Below are 22,760 nucleotides of genomic sequence, written 5' to 3'. Positions count from 1 at the left end.
AAGTAGGATTCAGTTAATTGTTGACCGCCAATTTGTAGGGAAAACAATAAAAGGATCAAACCGCAAATTGGAAGAGAAGCCCAACCTAAAATCGGAGGCTTCACGCCTTCCATTAATTTTTATTTTTTGCCGGAAAATGGACCAGGAACCTACTGGGACGGGACTTGGACTGAGACTCGGACTGGGACTAGGAATGGGACTGGGACTGGGAATAAGGGATGAAGAAGAATAAGAAGAACTAGAGAGAAGAGAAAAAAAAGAGGGAGAAAGCGACTAAGACAAATATAATAAAATTAGAGCAGAACAACGTCTGCTAGTTTTATTTAAAATAAAAATATTATATTAAAAAAAATTATTATTGAAAAAATTTCTTTCATCTTTTTCATTTTTTTTAATCTTTTGTTTTGTTTCTTCACTAAGCCTTATGGTCGGTTTGTTTTCGAAATATTTTTCTTCTTGCTTATTCTTCGTCTTTCTTCAATGTTTTCCTTTTTTATTTCAGTTTCTTTATCGAATTTTTTTTTACTAAAATTTTTTTTTTTCTGTTTTCCAATTGTTGCTATACACTTTTTTATTCCCTTTTGAAACAACAACAACAACATTTGCTAAGTACAGCAGCGCTTGCAAAGCTGCTTTAATCATTGTTGAATTTTTCTCACTTCTACGAAGGCTGAGATAATTTTAAGGTATACAATTTTTGATATAATTGCTTTGCGCTTAATCATTTCCGGTCTTTGTAATTATTTAAGTGCAGTAACTGAATTTTGGATATTTGTTTCACTAATTTTTTGACACTTCGAAGTTTTTTTCTCATTTCTGATGCATAACTTTTTAATGCACTTTTGTTACTAATTTTCACATGCACATACTATTTATTAAAAATTTTATTTTCTAGATTTTCGAAGTAAAAAATTTGCTTTAATTTTGCTCAAACAATATTAAAGGCAACTTCCTTTCAGCTTCCGTAAAATTTTCACACTCAGTCTTCCTTTTCCTCATATATCAAAACTCCATGCAAATTTTCACATTTTTTTATTTTCATCACTTTTCACATTATTCTCTTGGTTGGTGCGTTTCGAGGGCTGAGAGAGCGCAGCAGAATTTTGTATCACACTAAATATTTCAACTTCGATATGCAACCACTCACCGCCGTCGCTTGTTTCTTTTTTTTCAGCCTTAAAAAATCAACTTTTTAGCACCAAACCAAATTATGGAATATAATTCAATTAATTATAATCATTTGGTCATCTAATTTTACACATTTTATCTATTTGTATATTTTTTTTGCATAGCATGTGTCGCGTTTTTTTTTAACGCCGCTATCGTGTTGCTTCTGCTGCTGTTGCTACCGTTGCTTCTACTGTGTCGGTATATCTTCTAAGTATTTCGAATATCTACTGAATTTCAATTTTTTTTTTATGTGAGTGACCCAATCGTCAGTGGTCGCGGGCGCATTGAGAGCACACAAGTCCAAGTGTTCTACCACATACATAGGCATATCGTCAAATTCTGCCATAAATGAGCAAATGCAAAAACAACACAAGCAAAAGCAAATTAAATCGACAAAAACAAATTGTGTGCGCATTCTGGGCATGAGAATGTATTTGACGTTTTTTTGGATTTAATCGCAATATTCTCGCGGAAAAGCCAAAGGCCGCAACAGCATAGAGTTGCCACTGTGAAGGAAAACGTTTGCTGGCTTTGTTGAAGCATAAAATTACGAATTTGAAAATTGTGGAAGATCACCATTAGCTGCCTCGGGATATATTTAAAAAATATATATGTTATATTTCAATGTCATAGACAACTAAACTGTGGTCTAATGCAATATGGCATTTTGTTCAAAGCTCCAAGTACATGACTCTTAAACAGTTTGAAAATTTAGTGCCCACCTCTATAGCCGGGTTATTGTAGCCACCTCCAATGAAAACTAAAGCTGCAAAAACCTTTCTTGGTGGGCTCAATAAAAGGAAGAAATTATTTGTTGTATCACAGGTACTTTGTTCGGATGTTAGCTTTAACAAAGCTTTGATTATTACATTTTAAATTAACTTATTCCTTTTCTCTTTTTATACTCAGCTGAGCAGAGCTCACAGAGTATATTAATTTTGTTCGCATAACCACGCCCACTTTTTCGATATGGAAAATTTAGAAAAACCGAAAAAGTGCAATAATTCATTACCAAAGACGGATAGAGCGATGAAACTTGGTAGGTGGGTTGCCCTTATGACGCAGAATAGAAAAATAGTAAAATTTTGGGCAATGGGCTTGGCACCGCCCACTTACAAAAGAAGGTGATTTAAATTTGGCAGAAACGTTACTCCTATTACTATATGTATTCTAAATAAAAATTTGCAAAATCGGATGACGAACACGCCCACTTAAAAAAATAATTTAAAAGTGAAATTTTAACAAAAAATTTAATATAAAAGTAAATTATGTCAACATTCAACTCCAACATTTGTCTCCAAAGCTCTCAGCTGAGTATGTAATGTTCGGTTACACCCGAACTTAGCCTTCCTTATTAAATTTTTCTTTTCCCGAAACTTTCATTGTTCTACAAGTTGCTTTGATGATTTGATTTTTTTCTCATATTTTTTTTTTTCATTATTTTTGTAATGTTCTCACAGTTTTTTCTTTAACGGAAATATTTTCCAATTTTCTATACGTTTCATAAATATACCGATGTGAGCACCACCGAGTCAAATATTTTTTAAACATATTGCACTGTCAAGTGTCCAGTTTGTCGAGAAGTTTCGTCGACCATCTCGAGGAATTTTTTTCCCATAAATTGGGTTGGTTTCGGCCTCTGAACCACGTTTCAGGTTAAGAGTATTTAACTCATTGGGCCGTTCAGCAATTTGGCGCTAATATTCAAAATATCCGGAAGTGTCTTCGGTCTATTTAAATTGTTTCCCCTCATATAGCATTTTCGTAGGGCTCTAGGCAAACCTTTACGTATCAGGAAGTTCCAAATACTGATTTCCACAATTTTGCATCGGTCCAAAAGTCACTTAGATGAATTTCGGCCCCGAATATTGCATTGTAATAACTCATGGGGATGTTACCTAAAACCTGCCATGATTCACTAATTGTGTAAGGAGCAAATTTCGCCTTTCAGACTCTAATTATATGGTACACTATCAAGATGTGACACATTAATTGTTCTTCCAAAATCATAAATTGCTTTCAAACCAAAAGTACAGTTCATGCCACCTTCTTAGCTATCTCTACATACCCTGAGTGCTCAAAGTGTATTAAAATTAAATGTGATTAATAGCCAGGTTGACTAAAATCCAGGTACTCGCTGTACGACCGCTTTTGAGTGATCTCTTAAAGTTTTAAGATCGATAATGAGAAAAATAAACTCTTCATAGATCAACTGCGATGACTACGAAGTCTAAGAGTGCTGATTTAAAAACAAAATGAATTCAAACTTAATACAATTGCTGCAAGGGTAATTAGGGCAGCAGTCCTACACTGTGAAAGCTGATAAAATGAGCAGGAAGAGGAATTGCTCCATTAATTTTTATGTCGCTTCCCAACACTGCAACCAGAACGGCAAATATGTTTAAGAACGTTTTGTGGAAAGTCTGCCCCTTAAAAAAAGAAAAAGATAAAACTCTGGTTGGATATATGGTTCTATTCGGCACTTAATGAGGACATTAAAAATGAGCATATACATATGTGCATACCAATGAACTGCAAAAATCGAACACAACAACCTTCGATTACATTCGGCAACATGATCGTGTTCAATGATCCAACTTGCATAAACGAACATAATCGACAGTGATTTAAAATCAACCAACTTATTGCATGCGTGAATATAATCAATTCAGGCGTTTGCTCGTATGCCTCAACGGTGATTACATTCATCGGAATGAAAAGGCAAATATGAAAGCTACATATAAATATTCATATAAACATTGCTTACGATTGTGTTTGTTTGCCGAACTAAACGATACTAATTCTCGTGCTTTGATTTTATTCTTCGCTTGCCTTCGTTTGATCAATACAATCGTACGCAAAACCTGTACGGTCTTTCGATCGCAATCATGCTAATACTGTTTTCACACAGATGGCTTATTGAATAATAAAGGCAGTTTTCTACATTAAGACGCTTATTGAGCTCAATCTTCCCTACAAAATTCGAATCTATAATTATTTCATTAGTATCTAATCGAATGCCTAATGAAGTCAAAAGCACAATGCAACTCTGTTGGCATCCTTCCGTTTCTTAGTTTTTGGTGTGTTCAGTGCTTAAAAATGTCATTTGTCAAAGTAAATGTCATTGTCTGCATGGCGGAACGATACAAGGTGGCCGCATCGAACAGCTGATTATAACCTTTTTTATTTGATTTGATACATCAACTTCCGGCGCAGTACGATTTTGACATTTGTCCATCGAATTTACAAGTACATGGATTTTTTTTGTTTGTAGGTATGTCACCATGCTGCCACCTTGTATCGCTCCGCCAGGGTTTTCTGTCATATAACATTGTCATTTTATTCCCTTAACATTTCATCCTTCATACTAATCGAGCAGTTACTTCTGTGTGAAAGCAAAAAATTTACGATTTCATTAGAAGGTGAAATGAGATCATATATATTATTATTATTTATTAGTATAACAGAGTCTTGTAAAGACAGATGCTGAGTATATTCAATTACGAGTTTATTCAATATGAGTTTATTCGCATGATTGAATGTGAATGCAAGTTTTAGTGTTTGATTAAATCAAGAAAATTGTGATTTTTGCAGTTCTCTGTTACATACATATGAGAAGAGACATAACCTCACAGAGTGTACAAAATATTTTATTTGAATTAGATTTGAAAGTTTTTTGAATCTGTCAGTGAAATGTCTAAACACATTTTTCCTCTCTTATTTAAAAAGTTATAAGCTAAAGGTTTTGCAAAATTATATCTATTTGGCAACACTATTCGCTCGACAATGCCAGCCGAGTGAGTAAGAGTGCTTCTAGAGAGAAATTTTTCAGTGAGAGTTCAATAAGGGAAATGCTATAAAAGGCACTACCTTACTAAACTAAAATATCGCCACCACCTGACCGCCCACCCGAGTACAACACGCCGAATGGCTTTTAAGAATATGTGCACAAAAGGAAGGTGGAAAAAACATGGAGCACTAAAATAATAATATACAAACATGTAAATATGTGAGCAGAATATAAACAAATTGTCGGCTAAATGACGCGCGTTGCTACTCGCTGTTGCTACAGATGTATGTACAACTGTATGTAGAAATGTTTGCCTTTAGTAACTTTTTCTATGCCTTTTTTTGTCGTAAATATGACTACATACAAACATTTTTTGTTTTTATTTACATTACCCTGCAAAAATCGTTGGATCATGTGGTCCACTGGAGTACTTACCATTATGCTCCACTGTAATGCAGCAATGGACCAACTCATGTTTCTACACGAACATATTGTAAGCCGATCATTGTTCGTTTTTAATGATTGTAATCACTGCACGATGTTTATTGGACTGTGGGTACTCCATGGATTACTCTGATGTAATGCGGAGCTGGAGTATATGGTCCAGTCCTAGGACATTGCAATATTAATTGGACCATATTTTTTGTATGAATTGTGTTAATTTTGGAGCACTCGGTTGGTCTATAGCGAGTACGCCGTACATGCATGCATGGAGTACTCGCGATTTTTGCAGGGTAATGTTTTTCATGCCTTTTTTTTTGTGGGCGTCCAAGTTTGTCTGTCTCTGGGTTGGCTTACTTTAATCACAATTTCCATATTTATGGTTACTTTAATTGAGTACAATGAATGACAAATCACTGGCTTACATACAAAAATTTATATGAGTACGTAGTTTTAATTTGTTGTTATCTTACTTTGTTGACTGTCTACGTCGACTTGATGATTTGTTTCTCAATAATATTCAAGAGTTTATTTATTGATAAAGAACTTTACAATTGGTTTCGGAATTTTTGCGACTGACATTTTGTTTTTGTTAATGTAATTGCATTTTGCTTCCACTTGAAGTCATTTCACGTCAACTTTTAACACTTTTACTTTATTTCATTTCGTTTTGCTTCATCCCACTCAATGTCGTTACATAACACATTTCATTCCATTACATTTCAATGTTGTTATGGTATACCAGTTTAATTTTATTCCGCGATAAACATATTTTAATTTATTGCATTCCTTATAATTTTATTACTTTGTTCTGTACTCTCGTCATTCCATCTTACGAATGAAATAACATTTAGTTCCATTTCACAAATTTCTTTCATTTCATTGCGTTTCTAATTTTTATTATTTACTTAATTCAATTCTTGTTTTATATTATTTTATGATAATTTTTGGAAGCTTTTTTAATCATTAGGGGGACTCATGAAAGCATATAAACTTATAAGGTGTAAAATTATATCCATTTACACACGCTGTTATATGAACGCACTTGATTGTTTATCAGCTGTATTATTGCCAAACAAAAATTTTTTTGATTGTTATACAAATTAAAAAATGCAAGATTAAGTGAAAAATCAAAACTAAAACGTCTTTACTAAGATATTCTTGTAAATGACTTGCTGATGTTGGAGATTTCTGATGAAAATGCCTACTGTAATGTCTGCAAGGTTGCATTCCTTTGAGTTTACCGCGTTTACACAATGAAATGTGCGCGTAAAATTATACAAATTCATACAAAATTTGACAGTTCGTTTAAGCGCTAGATAAAGTTATACGTTTACACACTTTATAAGGCATTTACACGGTTACATGAGTCCCCATATTAACTTAAAAAATTTTTATTTTTATTTTTCACTTTACTTTTTATTTGTTTTTGTACTTTCCCATTTCTTTTATTTCACATGTTATGTTTTTTACTTTGGATTTTTTATTCCTGTCCATTTATTCCTTTTTTTTTTTTTTGATGTTATTCTCCTTTTTGTTTTTGCTACTTTATTATTAATTTTATATTTTTATTCAATTTTATTATTCGTTTATTAATTATGTATATAATTTGTTTTTTTAATTTTTTATTTCTAATTTTTTTAAATTTTTTGGTTATTATAGTTTTTGTTCTTATTCTTTAAATTTAATTAATTTTCTTTTGCTGTTATTAATAATTTCTTTTTTAATTTTGTATTATTTCTTCTTAATTTTTCGTATTTTTTATTGAAGTTGTCTGTTTTTGTTCTTATTCTTTCAAATAATTATTTACTTTGCTTTATTTTTTACTTAGTTTTAATTTTCTATTTTTTTTTACTTTATATTAAGTGAAATTGAGCACCGCATTAAAAATACTAAAATGTAAACATATAAACTGAGCATCAGTTTTTTTTTTTATCTTGTATTATTTTTTATTTTGTTATTTTTTCTTGATTTTTCTAATAATTTTATTTAATATATTTAAGAATTAATGAGCTTAACACCGGTCAATAATTATGAAAATAGTAGTTTTATTTTTATTTTTTTTATTAGTATTGGTTCTTATTTATATTAATTTTTTTTTTTTTATTTCATCTTTTTATTTTACTTGTTTGATTTTATTTCTATTTATTTTATTTACTTTTACTATTTTTTTTTTTTATTTGTTGTTTTTTTTTTTTTTTTCAGATTTAATTATGTTCTTAATCTATTTTTGAAATCAATTTTATTTAAGTTTATTGTTTTTTTTTTTTCATTAATTTTTTCTTTACGTTTCTATATTACCTTATAAATCATTATTATTTTTTATTTGATTTTATATTTACTTTTCTTGATTTTATTTTATTTTTTCTATTTATTGGCTTTTATTTCATTTTTTCTCTTTATTGGCTTTTATTTCATTTTCTAAAACTGTTTACTCAAATTATTTTGTACCTTTTTTCTAGTTAAAATTTGTCTATACAATAAATTTTTTTTTTTGTTGTTTTTTAGTTTTACCTTATTCTACCTTATTCTACCTTCTTTGTTTTTTTGCTTTTTTATTTTTTTAAGATAATTTTTTTTTTTTTTTTTTGTTGGTTGTATTTTTAATTTTTCTTTTAAATAGTTTGTTTCCTTGAAATTTTAAATTTTTTTCTCTTTATTTCCTTCTAAAATTTTTTTCTTTTTATTTATTTCACAACTATAGTTTATTTATACTAAAACTTTCTACTATTTTCTTTTTAATTATTTCGTAATTAATCGATGCTTTTTACGTGTTGTTCATACAAACATCAATTATCACCCGCCGAAAAATCAGCAAACCCGAATAATTAATTTATTCACTTATTTCTAAGTATTTATTCACATTATTAAAAGTTTTTTAAGATTTCAAATTTGTACTTAGTTTTGTTTTTTTACTTATTTTTTTCCTAAGTTTACCTAATAACATTTTATATTTATTTTTTTTCATAATTAAACCTATATTTTTTTTTTTTTTTTCTCATTTAACTTATTTTATTTCTCTTTGTAAATTTTCAATTTAATTATTTGATAGCCTCTTAATTTCAATACAAATTCAATACAATGTTTTACCGAACGAATAGCCACATCCTATTATTTATTTCCTCTTCACTTTACCTAATTTAAAAATTAATTCTTATCCTTTTTTATTTAAACCTATTTGATATGAATTTGCTTTTTGTATTATTGTTTTTATTTTCTTTTTGCCTTTCATCTTATTTCAATTTTTTGTATGTACATACACAATGCAATCTGACATGAGATACACCTTTAACTGCAAATTCTTCATTCATTCATTCATTTCTTTCTTCAACTTTTTCAAATCATTTTTCTTTCATTTCATTAATTTTCGCCCTCTTCACTTGCTCTGCATACTGCCCTTAGGACCACAAAATAGTAGATATTTGTGGATGGCTATGCGTAGATTTTATGACGGAAAAGCAATGAAGGGTGCACACATACATAATCAAGTCTATAAACGCATAATACAGGAATAAATTCACAAAGCGGCTACATACGACTTCCAGGAATAACGGCTAAACAAATAAACCATGCGCAAGTTTTGTGGAGAGGATAGCAGCCATACAATATGAGTAAAATTTTTTATGGCAAATTCAATTCATATGAATTTCTCTGTAAAACTCCGAAACGCTCTCGAATAAGTGCAATGTTTCTCACCAGGAATTTGCATAGATTTTTGTAGTAGATTTTTTGATGATTGGAAAGTTGGTTGCATGTGAAGGAATCCTTCGTTTGAGTAAAGTTAGGGAGCGCGTAAAGCAAATCTAGTTAGATTATACCTGAAGTGATTGCAGAAAATCGACTCTAAGGAAGTTAATAAGTTCCATGGCGGTTTTTAAGTATTTACCTTGCACAGTCTTTTTTTAGAAAATCTCCCGAAACCCATTCTAGTTCTTAAGTTCAGCTTACAAGATTTTCGCGCGTCTTTTCCAATATCACAAACTATTTGCGGTTATTTTATAGAAATATTTTCTTTCGAAGCTAATATAATATTTGTTCCCAACGAGCTTACCAACTCTACCGAAAGACCAAGGGTAAACTTATAAATATCTTATGAGTAGCACTCACCCTTTCGTTATTCTTTCGTTTCGTTATCAATTTTAAAATGAAATGGGCTTACCTGCAAAGAAACAAAAATTATAAACTTGTAGAAAATATAAAGTTCTTCTTAAATTTTTTTCATAGAAATGCAATGCAATAGCGGTATTTTATAAAGTTCAATAAAAGTGAGGCTCTTAGACTGAGAGAGTCCAATTTGTTTGAATCAGCTGACCACGAGCATGCAAACGCAATAGTGAGGGGTTAGCCGGGCAGGCATATTGTAAGATCGGATTTATATCCGTGAAAAGCAGTCTACGTTCGCAGAACTCCCATAACCTTCGGGGATTGTTCTCACCCCTACAAGAACAACAATAACAAGTATTTAATGGTTTGGAAACTAACCCAATGTCTGATATGAACTATAGTAGAGTAGTGTAGTATAGTTATAAATTTCCATTTGCAAAACAGAAGGGTCCCTCGAGAGAGTATTGTAGAGTATACATGAAACGCAATAATTGGTAAGTAGACACGCATTCGAAAATCATGCACAGTGCTTTCAGGGCGTAGATCTATGGTACAGAGAGCGGCTAGCCTACTACAGAACAGTACATAACCAGATTAATTCCCGTTGACAGCCGGGTGTGTTACAGTGATTAGAATTCAACTTCCCATTCTTGGTCGTGGAGCACAACAATATTAAAGGAAACTAATTACAAAAAAATTCGGGCAGTTACGTGCGACCACCGCTGTGCCATTTCTGGAATAAAATCGAATACACTATTCGGGTAGCAAACCTTTTGCGAACCAACCAGGGTTATTGCACAGTCTTTATTTCCGTACGGCCGTGCATGAAGTCCTTTCAACTATAACTGAACAATTCAGCAGTGCGATTGCTTACGAGGCTTCACAGGTCACCGTGTTATTGAACCCATTCTTCGACGATGAATATACCAAAAAGCTCCGTCTGCAGAGTCTGGGAAGAAAGAGGAGATGTGTCATCACTTCATCTTCCAATGTCCAAGATTGCTGACGCAAGGAATGAACGTGTATTACGGGAGTCCCTGTCGTGAAGACTTACCTCCGGTGTAAAACACAGATCAATGTCCGTTGATCTTCGGCCCAACAAGTTGGTACCAAATCGGTGAGCTGGGGTGTTCAAGTCAACCAGCCTTAGTTTGGCCGAGGAGGACTATCCATCCTCCTCTTCCATTTTCGGGTAATGGCACCCGGTTGCACGGCAACTCCACCGCGAGTTCCGTGCTTGCCTCAGAGTCCCTCTTTCATTGATTTTGATATCTCGATATCTGATTAACAAGTTAACCAGATTGAGATATTGTGTTTTTGTCGCAATTTAGGAATGTGACCAACCTTTTCTGTCCTGCAGTGTTACAACAATGTATAAATACATTGTTAACGACGGAGCTTGGTTTTGCTTAGATATTGCTTAAAGGGCCGCACTACGTTGACAAACAAAGTGAGCTTGGCATCCAATTATGCTCCGTCTTAAAACACCATCACAATTTAAATCAAGGGATGTGACCAACCTTTTCCGCACACAGACCTGTGAGTGCCGAGTGCCCGCCTCAACAATGCCCCTCGACATCGCTTGAGGCCACACTACGTTGACAAACATTGTGTGCCATATTGTCTACTAGTGGCTTCCATTTTTGCTACTAATTTTGCTCCAATTTCCACTCAATTACGCAACAATTATGCACCGATTTGCCTCCAAATAAACTCCTACCACAATTAAGGGATGTGTCCAACCTTTTCCGCTCACAGACCTGTAAGTACCGAGTACCTGCCCCAGCAACATCCTTGCACTGCAGTCCGCCACACTGCAGTGATTTGACAACGTCAAATCTACCACATATAGGATGTGGTCATCCACACAGCGAACGCCTCCTATTCGCTTACGCAGTCTAAAGCAGCGTCAAACATCTCAAAAGACAAGATGAGCACCGGCTCACTCGTACAATTATCGATTGTTTTTCGGCTGACGATAGACATGCGTTCTTTCACCATCTTTCGTCAACTTATTTGCAGCATTTTGTCACAAATTAAGGGATGTGACCAACCTATCATCTGCCCCTCAGGGTCAGTTTCTCAATGAAATTGGGACTGCCGTGGCAAGCATGAGACCGAATTCCCTTGGGTTTGCACGCCCCAAGGGAAAACAAGTCTACTCAGAGCGTGTGTCATAAGTGAACTCTATTTGAAACCACAGCCACCGCGATGCTGCCACAAGGGGGCCATCCCAGGACAGGAGGTGAGACCTGAGTACAAAGCATCGTTTGATGCAGTGCACCAGATCACAGTGGCTTCTCCTGCTCCCGCGGTAGCAGTTTTTATAAAGACCTTGCCTAGGGTCCCACAGGGTGATACACCGCGTCCACCCTGCTACCTTTCGAGTAAAACACCTTACTCATGGATTGGGTACCCATGGTATAATGGTCGCCTTTTACGACCGGTATACCTACCGTGGGCATATTCTAACCCCTAACCCACAGGGGGAGCTGACGCAAGGAAGGCGGATCTATCGCTCCTGCTATGTGTCGATTATATATAGGGCATAGTATTTAGAAATAAAGCCTCGGAGGCAAAGATTATTACGCCGATCAGTAAGCAGCATTTAGGTGTTTTTTCACCCTCGGCCTGTGACGATATCTTAAGAACTTTCTCTGGTGCATATTATCTGGCATTGAAATACCGCAGTAGAGACCTGTCTCTGCCTAAAATTGGTATTTTAAAAAATTTATAACAAGGTTCGCCTCGAAGTTAAGTTTTACAGTTGGAATATGGAAGCTATCAAGCTATGCACAGTCTTCGTCTTTGGCAATGTCCTTTGATTATAAATATCCTGAGCGGCAAACCAAACTCGTTCATGCTAAAGCGGTTATCGACCTCTTTTGAAACGATAACCATTAAATGTATTTGGGCACGAATAGACCCCCTCTTATCAATCAACTTACTTATCTAGATAGATATTAAAGTACATAAGTGTTTACTTACCGTTATTATTGCTTATGGCAAATCGTTGCTGCAACTGTTGCGCCAACGCCTGATGATGCTGCGCCAGTGGGGTAAGCGGTGGCGGCTGCCCCAACTGATGTGGCGCCGACTGTGAATGTGGCACATTTGACATGGGTGAACAATCACCACCGCCATTACCACCACCTCCTTGTCCATTACTACCACTGCCCGAATTATTGGAAATATGACCACCTCCACCGCCTCTATCACCACCATTACATCCGCTGCCACGAGCACCACCATCACCATTATTGGCACTATTCAATGCATTAAATTGTTGCACAGATATTGATGTGGGAACACCAGCTGTTCCACATTGTTGTTGTTGTTGTTGTTGCTGTTGTTGTTGTTGTTGCTGTTGTTGCTGCTGTTGTTGTTGCAGCTGACTAATAAGCGCCCCACCAGCACTTCCAGCTGTTGTGGTATTTATGGAATGTTGTAATGTGCTACCATTGTTATTGCTATTATTGTTGTTATTATTAGCAGCCGAAATTATTGAGCCATTGGCGATATTGGCTGATGTATTGGCATTCGTATTGTAGTAGGAATCCTCGCCTGTGATAGGAAAGAAATCAACAAAACACAAGAGATGTGGTGAGTAAAAGCTCATGCACTTTCTGTTGTAGAGAACTAACACATCCATAAATACACTGATACAACAAATAATAACAGAAATAAGTACACTGGGGAGAAAAAAAATAGTTTGAACGTATTGCCAAGTATTATTATTTTTTTTTTTTATTTTTTCCCCCTAAGAAAAATTTATGTAAAAAGAAAGTCCAATTTTTTGACAAAACTTTCAAACAATTTGCAACTCATCTGAAAAATAAGTGGCAATTTGATGAAATTTGGTTAATGAAATTCTTTTTATTTTCTATATTTAAAAAAAAAAACATATTTTGATCCTGAAAAACAGAAGCTTCAAACTTTTTATTTGGAGTTCTCCGTAGTTAAAGGTCAAGTAACAGGTCCCCTTAAACTCGTGGTGATTTCTGACATTTTTTTTCAGAAGGATATTTTAGATTTTCCTCCATAGAAAGTGTGAAAAATTTTTTTACGGAAGAAAATCTGAAACACCCATCGAAAATCAATGAAAATTTTGATAAACCTAGCACTTGTACTTCGTTAGACTAAAATTGATAGTCGTATAAATTACATACTCAAAATAGTTCCTAGAAATCAACATATTCTAAGCAAAGTAGGTTTATGTATTGAACAATCGGTTACATGCAAAATGTATTTAATAGAAGCAGAAGTGGATGCACTGCGAAGAGGTGGGCAGCCAATTCTGTAAAAACATCAGTAAAACCTGAACTATGTATATTTATTCATTATCGAACTGGAGCGATGGAACTTTCGATAGATCTTACTTTTTGATGAAATGGCTGCCCCCAATTCCAATCACAAAAAGAAAAGCCATTTCTTAATCAACATTACTATTTTAAATATTGTTCAGCTTCTTAGGTCCCATATTCAAAAATGAACTTAAAAATATATTGATAATTGGTTCTATAAAAAAAAGGGGCGTATCTTGTATTTCGTCTTCTTTGTTAATATTTATATTCTACACTATCTTCAAATTCGATATACAGCCTATTATTTAAGAGAGATGTAAGGAAACCGCTTTTTAACAGTTCCTTCTGTTCAACCATTGTAAATTGGTAAACATCTGGCCTATTTGTAAACAAGATTTACCCCATCGCCGCAGAGACTCCAATTTACTTGCTCAAATTGTAATTTTCTTTGTTTCGCTCTCTCCGTATTGATTTCTCTCGACAGCTCTCTGAGCATTCCTGAAATATATTGGGAACGAAGTTGAGTTAATTCCTCTACTAATAAACATGTCTATGAAGGCGTTTTCAAAACTTTCACACCAATAACCGATGCCTTAGGAACCATAGATATTAATCACACGGTTAAGTCTCAACATATGAATTGAATATGTCAATTTTGGTCCAAAATGTAGTTTTGACTGGTTTTAGGCAAATAGAGTGAACCAGAAGAGCTTGATTTCATTCAGCTTTGAGCTACAACGTCTGTATAACAAATAATATCATACCATTTCATCCGTTAAACAAAATTTTGTGGAAAAGAATCAATGACTTGCAGTACTTTTCACAGAGAAAATTTTGTATTTCAGCAGTAAATTTAAACTCTGGGCTTTGTTTTTAAACCAGAAGTGTAGACAAGTTTTATTTTAGGATTTTGGAATATTTTTGTTTTGCTTTAAACCCGGAGGTGTGTATAAGTTTATTTTTATAGTTTTTTTTTTAATCTTCTTGGTTTTGTTCTCAATTTGTTTTGAGATTTTTGACTTATTGTTCAGTTCAGTTTAGATTTTAGGCTGAACAAAAGTAGAACAGAGTAGATTCTAGGTGAAAAAAGGTTTAAAAATTGATGAGCGGTGTAAAATTTGGCTAAAATTTCTAACCGTGGAACAGAGGCAATGTCTGTTAGTCTTCCATCTATAGCACATCAGAAATCAAAAATGAACATTTCTTCGTTATGAGCTTTATGTGGTTAAATCTTTGTTAAGGTTTTTGATAGCATTAGTCATCGCAAAGTGGTGTTGAGTGCAATTTTTAAGCCCTGATTGGCCACAGCGGTTTCTTTCCACACCATTTAGATACTTTTTTTTGCTTCTGCTCAAGATTACGGCATCAAGGAAATATATATAGGCACAGTAACCCCGATACTCCGAGGTGTGAGCGCGATTCCTGTCGCTGACGGCAAACAAATGATAAATATTTTTACCATGAACATAAAATTAAGTGGTAATTGCAATCCGACTTCAAAGGGACTTAAATAAGAGCGTATGCCGCCTTGAAGGCTGACATCATCGTGTGGTTTCCGCAACTGCTACCGCGAAGTGATTAGTAAAAAATTTAATTAGAGAGCAATTAATTGAGTGAATGAAAAGCGTGTGAAATATGGAAGAATAATATTATAATAAAAAGTTAATTAAAGTCTAGATTTTATATCAGAAGGTAGGAATTTCCGTTTAGCTATGTTATTTTTATAATGTTGAGGTTCACAATCCGCGACAGTACAACTGCTGTCTGTGCGAGTGTGCGTGTGTGCGAGAATGTATACAGTAGATCACAAAAGCATTTTCAGTGAAAGCGTACACGAATTTGGATGACAACACGCCGATAAAGAAGAAACCGTTCGATTAAAAGTAGATAATACGCCGACAGCAAATTGGTGAATATCAATAACAAACCGATAATTTTTCGACAAAAATCAATAAATTGTTGATGAATTATAGAAGAGCTTTCGATAAATGCTGCTGGTAGCTTTTCCATAGTAAACCGATAACATTTTGATAAAAAATCCATAGCTTAAGTTTTCGATTACTTTTTAATAATATATCGATAAACTTTTGATAAATAATCGATACTTTTTTGATACAAATCGATGACTCATAGATAAACATTATTAACGATAGCAAAAATATAACCAATCGACAGCTTTTTTACACTTCAGTGATTATAAAATTCCTTTCCTTTCATTTTAACGAATTTACTGCAATTCCGCTTATTTGCAACCTTCCGCTAACGTTCGAATCACTAAACTGTTGAATAAATAACTCCAATATTCGATAATGCAAAATGGTTTTTATTAGACTACTTTCAAAATAACACTTCTATTTCTCGACAGATAGCGTGCTTAAATCAAACTGACTTGTCGTGCCTCAACTGTTTCCGTTTTTATACTGTCAGGTTTCCTTTGCCGACATATTTCTAGGCGCTTCTATTTCCAGAATTTACTAGTTAGTTATCAGCTATAAATTTCTCAGCTATAACTACAGATGCACGATCTTATAGCTTCTCTCATACCTCATGCGCCCGTATATGTGAGTGATACTTGCAAATGAATGCATACTTTTGGTAGTATCTCAGATATATGCATGTATTTGTGCGTTGCTCACCGCTGCTTGTATGGACATATGTGTAGACATAATGATTAATATGGTTATGTGCATACAAGTCACTGCTCAGTATCTGCTTAGAAATGATAGTACCCCTTAGTGTTGCTAATATTCGTCACAATACATTCTACATGTATGTATATATATATTCCTCATATAGCATACAACTCACAAAGACCACGCTTACGCTTACACTTGCACTTTACACCACACGCTTACATTCTAGATTTCCCTATACCTTGATCAAGGATGCTTTTAAATTAAAACTGTAATAGATGCAATTTGAAGTTCCTGATGATTAATAATATTCCTCATATAGCATACAACTCACAAAGACCACGCTTACGCTTACACTTGCACTTTACACCACACGCTTACATTCTAGATTTCCCTATACCTTGATCAAGGATGCTTTTAAATTAAAACTGTAATAGATGCAATTTGAAGTTCCTGATGATTAATTCACGAAAGAAAACAAGAATCCAAGTTTTTTTTGCACTCAAATCAAAATTTTAAATCCCCATTTTTAATTTTTAGATTATTTATTAAAAAAAAAAAGTAAAAAAATGGTAAAAGTCTAGTTGAGGGGTCGACTGCTAATACGCTACCAAAAATATCGAGAGAGGTGTCAAAAGACGCGTATTAATCTCGAGAACAATAATCCGAAGGCGGAAAATTTTATCTCTGTCCGGAGATATTTGCAGTTGAAGTTGGCGATTTTCATGTGGTTGTTGCACCACCATGGCGGTAGCCGTGGTTATACCACACACCCGGACTTGGCATGGCGTAGCCCAGGGTTATTCTTTATAAGCGCGGCCGAAGGCCGCCAACGCAGAAAGATGTTCTGCGCAAAAATACTATGGATCCCACCCCCGGTTTCGGAGGTACCCGCGGGTCTTTTTTCGGTTTTTCGTTAATATCTTTTGAACGAGTTAAAATGTTTATTTTGCGCCTTCGGATTATTAATACTGATGTCAAGACGCGTCGTTTGACACCTCTCTCGATATTTTTGGTAGCGTATTAGCAGTCGACTCCTCAACTAGACTATTACCAAAAAAATTGTAATTTTGGAATTTCCCCTTTCATTGTGTTTCCCTGTAGTAATAACCGATCTAGCCACTAGTGTAATAATGTCCACACATTATGGCAGCAAAGTTTTGCACCACTGTCTTATCAGCGTGTGTGAGCTTTCAAAGAGTTTGAAGCTGGCATCCATAATGTTTGTTTAATTTGGGCAGAAAGTCATGATGTTAGTGACATTATTTTCTTCCACCAGTGTGCGAAAATTTCAAGTTTTATTATATGAAAGCTGCTACCAGCTTATCGAGCTTTGGTGTACACGGCGCCGTCTGTCGGTGCATAGCTAGCATGTGGTAAGCTATATACAAGCTCTTAGCAAAGTTATAATACATACATACATAGTTGTTTTGAAAGAGAAGCGTTCATGCATTCTATTTTAAGTTTATTGTCCACTATCTCCATCTTAATTGCTTTTAATTGCAGTTAATTGTCGCCATAAAAGTGGCGCATACTTCATGCAATTCATAAAAATAACTGTATAGGCGACTATAAATTAATATTTTTGCTCGAAGGTTAAAAATTAAAAATAACGGCCTTTTTTCATATACATACTTAAATACGCAGACCAACCTGAGCGAGAATGAGCGATTTCCTAGATAAATGGAAATTCTAAGTGTATTCATTTCGCTTAATATGCAGTATCCAAACTGAAATACTTTGAAAACCTTCCAACTTCCAGACTGGCCAGAACTCCGGACTTAGAACTGTTACGGTATGCTTCCTTACGACATTTCAACGATACTTCACATCGACGCCGAAAAGCCCATTATTGCTGAACAAGCAGCCAATGCTGAGCGGTGGAACGAGGAACACTGGAAATCACGGCTGAAAATCAGCTGAGTGGTACTTTTTTAACACGCTTAAGGAGAGTTAGACCTATCTAGTGGTAATTATTAAAGACTCTCGACAGTGGTTAAAAAACTTGCTTCAAAACGAGTTGTGCTTAATAGCGAAGACGCGAACCTCTGTGCTACGGTGCTATCAACATTAAATATCTAAGTGAATTGTAGAGACTAAAACGGCACCATATTTGCGTGTGTTTTAGTTTTTTTAAACTCCATTTCTATTATTCCGGCGTCGTACGATTTTCATATTAGTCCATCGATTCTCGGTGTATGATTCCGCCATGACTGTCACCAACCGGGACATCGAACTTTTTCATGCGGCAGCATAAGTACTATGACGACACACATAACTCAGCGGCTTGATTCGAAGGAACATATACGGACGCGCAATGGAGTCGTTTAACATTTTGATCTCTGTAGGTGAGAAGGTAGCGTAAAAAAAGCTGTAAGCCAAAACTTCCCCATTCTATGTTCTTCAAAGGTAAAAACCAGCAGTTCTGCAAGGTTTTGATATAAAAAACGTACCGTGACGAATATAAGCAATTTAGGCACATCACTAGGACGCTGGAATATAAATGGTGAACAAGAGTATCACTGTAAGAAGACGAAAACAACAACTGCTACACTTACACACTGCACACGGCAACGAAGTACAAACGAGAGCGGCCAGCTTATGCCGACAATAGATACACATCACGCACATATGTAAACAGCCAATGCGAGTATGAGATACAGAAGAACGAGAAGTAAATAAGCAGCTAGTCGGGAAGACTCTTCACGAAAAACTATACCCTGGGAGAAATAATGACGAGGCGACTGACTGATATAAAAACAGCGCAATAAAAAGCATCTTGATACACGGAATATTTGTGTTTATTTATTTGATAGTTTAGTAATTCGAACCGATAACAGAAGGCAAAGAATAATCGAGAATTATGAACATTCGTCACAGTAGGAATCTGAGTATTTGATCATTGGCTGATGTGTGCTGCAACATTGAGGCATTATATCTTTTTAATTGGTATCATGAGTTCACCTGTTTTCAGTGCCGGCAAAAAAGCACTTATTTGCAAATTAATCTCACGTTTGTATCAAAGCTCTAATACCATCGAAACCATTTGACATTAATACTATTTTCATAACTTACGCGCTTATATGCAAATAATTTATTTTTACATAATTTCTAGCCGTCAGCTATCAGTTTTAAATTGCATATGCAATGTGCATTTTTGATTCGCACATACCATATATTTATTATATACGCTGACTGATCTGAGTGACGAGTAAAATATATGTAATAGCGCAGGTTATAATACATGAACTTAGATAAACGGATGTCAAACCGCTGCCATTCTTAATCAACACAAATCGCGACGTGCTGACAGTTATTTACGATTTTAGTTATTTTAAGCGAAGGTTGAATTAAAAGCGGTTGATATTTAAAAATAAAACAGTGACAGCATAATAATGGAAAGTTTTCAAAGAAATGCTACCTACAAAATAAGGACGGCATCGTCATCTAAGCAATGTAGGTATAACAAGTAAGGAAGTCTAAGTTCGGATAAGTTCGGACAAGGCTGCGAAATAACACATATATATATGGTTATATTCTGAACTAATTTTTCTTCGAGTTATGGCTCCCGAAATATAGAAAATTGCTTAGTCATAAAAGGATAAAAGGGGCAGAGCCACGCACATTTTTTAAAACTTGAAGTCTTTCCTATTTATTGTTATAAATCCACTTAGGAAATAGAATACCATTGATATAAAGCTCTTTTTTGCAAAGCTATGTCCACGACCCTTTTAAAAATCTTTTATATAGAAGTGGGCGTGGTCCTTAACCGATTTCGTTAATTTTTCTTCAAAACATTCCTTGTAGTAAAGTCGACCTCTCTGCCGAATTTTGTTACGATAGGTTTAACGATTTTTGATTTATGATTAATAATATTTGTACAATTGATTTTATCACAAGTGGGCGGTGCCACGACCATTTAAAATTAATTTTTGTTTTCAAATTTTTTATCAAGAGTCTCAATATCAGCCCACACGTCAATTTTCAACACTCTAGGTGTATTATTTACTAAATAATCAGGTTTTTGTGTTTTCCAAATGGTTATCATCCGATTTCGCTCATTTTCAATATCTATTCTGTGTCCAGATAAGCAGATATCTCAATATTTACTCAAGTTATCGTGTTAACGGACAGCCAGACGGACGAACGGACATGGCTCAATCAAATTTTTTTTCGATACTGTTGATTTTGATATATGTAAGTCTATATCTATCTCGATTCCTTTATACCTGTGCAATAGGGCGGGTCGATTTAAAAATCGCTCATTGCTCTGTGAAAATCGTATTCTAGGGATCAAAATAAGAAACTTTGCCAAAGGAACCATACCTCTAAAACGAATTCTGATGTCCCCCACTTTGGGTCGAACTCTTGGGTAGGGGCAATTTCAATTCTACCTGCTGTGTCTTTCGGTGGCTTAAAACAAACAACACAAGCAATTTTACGATCTGCAATTGTGTCACAGTGATAACTTCATTTTTTAAAACGGTTGAATAAAAAACCCACACAACTATGTTTACGACATGCAAATGAATCACAGTGATGCCTTGGTTTTTAAAAGGGGGTTGTAAAAACGCTAATTTCTAATAATTTTTTTTTTATTTCTTTTTTATTACTAAGTTAAATTCATTTTTTCATTTACATATGTTCTGACTAAATACATTTCTAAAGAGAAAAATAAACTCCAAAAAGAGCATTTCAAAGTGGGATTTTTCAAAATTTCCCCTACGACCCAAAGAGGGGGACATCAGAATTCGTTTTAGAGGTATGGTTCCTTCGGCAAAGTTTCTTATTTTGATCCCTAGAATATGATTTTCACAGAGCAATGGGCGATTTTTTTGCCTCCCCACAAATCGACCCGGCCTACTGTACAACCAACCGTTAATACAATCAAAGTTATAATGCTCTGGGTACAAGTACAGCTGGGTATAAAAACATATTAGGATAACCATATTAGGAGATCCAATCGATAGAAACTCATCTTGCATAAGAGTCAATCAAATATTGAAGGAAGATAGATAAAACGTATAGTGAAAATATTGTTCAGGATAACTAAGAGATAGCCTAAACAAATTCGGCATTTAGTTTTTATGTTTAGAAGTGCCCCAAGGCGAGTATAGTTTTTTCATATGGGAAATTTTCAAGTTTTTATGAAAGGGGCCCAGAGTTCTAACCCTTAGTGCCCAAAATCACTAGTTATACATTTTCCTTTAAGACATTGAAAGGTCACAAAAAAGGTTTAAAAATATTTTTTGAGTTTACTCGTTTAATATTTATTCGAGTTTTAAAGTCAAACTCAAATTATATGATATTTCCCATATAATTTGAATGGATAAAGTAGCGTTGAGGCAGCTCTAAACATAAAAATCAAAAACTGACAGCTTTGCAGGTCATCTTTTTGTATGTCCTATTTTCGCTATACTAAACGGAAGAACACATTTTCTTGCTGGGCCCAACTAAATATTGATGCTCTTTCGCGATGATTGTGTAGATTTCGGAATAATATTGTGACTATTTCGAGATCAATTCGGGACTGTTTTCGTAATAACTTGGGACTTTTTTCGGGACTATTTTAAAACAGTCTTTGGATTGTTCTTGGAGTAATTTTCAGACGATTTCGTGACCATTTTGGAGTAAGTTTGTGTGGAAGATTTTCCGTACATATTAGGGATTGTTTGCGGGATCTGTTCTAGACTATTTTGAGACTTTTTCTGGGTTGTTTCAAAGGGTGTTTTAGGGCTACTTCGATTCATTTCGAGGCCATTACAGAATTGGTTTTAGGAAGCAGTTCGGGCCCATTTCAAAATAACTTCGAATGATTTTCGGGATAATTTAAATGACATATCCGTTCATTTGGATTAGGTTTGGAACAATTTTCGGATCATTTTATGACGATCTCTGGAACATGTCTGGACTGGATTTGTACAACTTTTGTCACTGCTTAGGAGTAATTTTGGTATGAACGAACGAACACCTTTCCGGGTTATCTCGAGATAATTTCACGATCATTGTGGCACTATTTTGGGATATTTTAGAATTGGACCTTTTCGGTACAGTTCCGAAATCGATTCCGGACCATTCCAGGCTGGGTCCTTTTCAGGATTTTTTTATGGTTCTTGCGAACATTTTTTGCATCATTTTAGAGTTTTTTAAAGAATGAGTTCGAAACTATTTCAGAATAACTTCCGAATGGCTTACCACATTCGGATTATTTTAAGGATCATAACAAAACTCTTTCGGATTTCGCAAGTTCAGTTGGATTTTTCTTTTCGGAACTTTTTAGACAAAAAACCGGAACTAAATTGTTTGATCATTCCGAAT

At 34.5% G+C, this 22,760-nt stretch overlaps 1 protein-coding gene and 1 long non-coding RNA gene across 14 annotated transcripts in view; both read right to left on the bottom strand.

The window, feature by feature from the left end:
- The window catches only part of LOC137253299 (uncharacterized), a 40,614-nt gene extending 33,281 nt beyond the window's left edge, over positions 1 to 7,333 (bottom strand). The window contains exon 1 of one of the 2 annotated variants that reach the window (XR_010953764.1): positions 1,148 to 7,333. This is a non-coding gene — a long non-coding RNA (uncharacterized lncRNA). The remainder of the gene's footprint in view (positions 1 to 1,147) is intronic. The other variant, XR_010953765.1, reaches the window with a different exon arrangement.
- The window catches only part of LOC137253296 (phosphatase and actin regulator 1-like), a 763,209-nt gene that overhangs the window by 350,420 nt on the left and 390,029 nt on the right, over positions 1 to 22,760 (bottom strand). For all 12 annotated transcript variants that reach the window (XM_067789966.1, XM_067789968.1, XM_067789969.1 and 9 more), the window contains one exon: positions 12,494 to 13,069. In XM_067789966.1, the coding sequence (XP_067646067.1) occupies positions 12,494 to 13,069 (576 nt within the window). The remainder of the gene's footprint in view (positions 1 to 12,493; positions 13,070 to 22,760) is intronic.

This window comes from Eurosta solidaginis, chromosome 5, assembly GCF_040869045.1.
Source record: "Eurosta solidaginis isolate ZX-2024a chromosome 5, ASM4086904v1, whole genome shotgun sequence".
Lineage (NCBI taxonomy): Eukaryota > Metazoa > Arthropoda > Insecta > Diptera > Tephritidae > Eurosta > Eurosta solidaginis.
The sequence above is the reverse complement of the archived record's forward strand: the minus strand, read 5'-3'. Positions and strand labels throughout refer to the sequence as shown.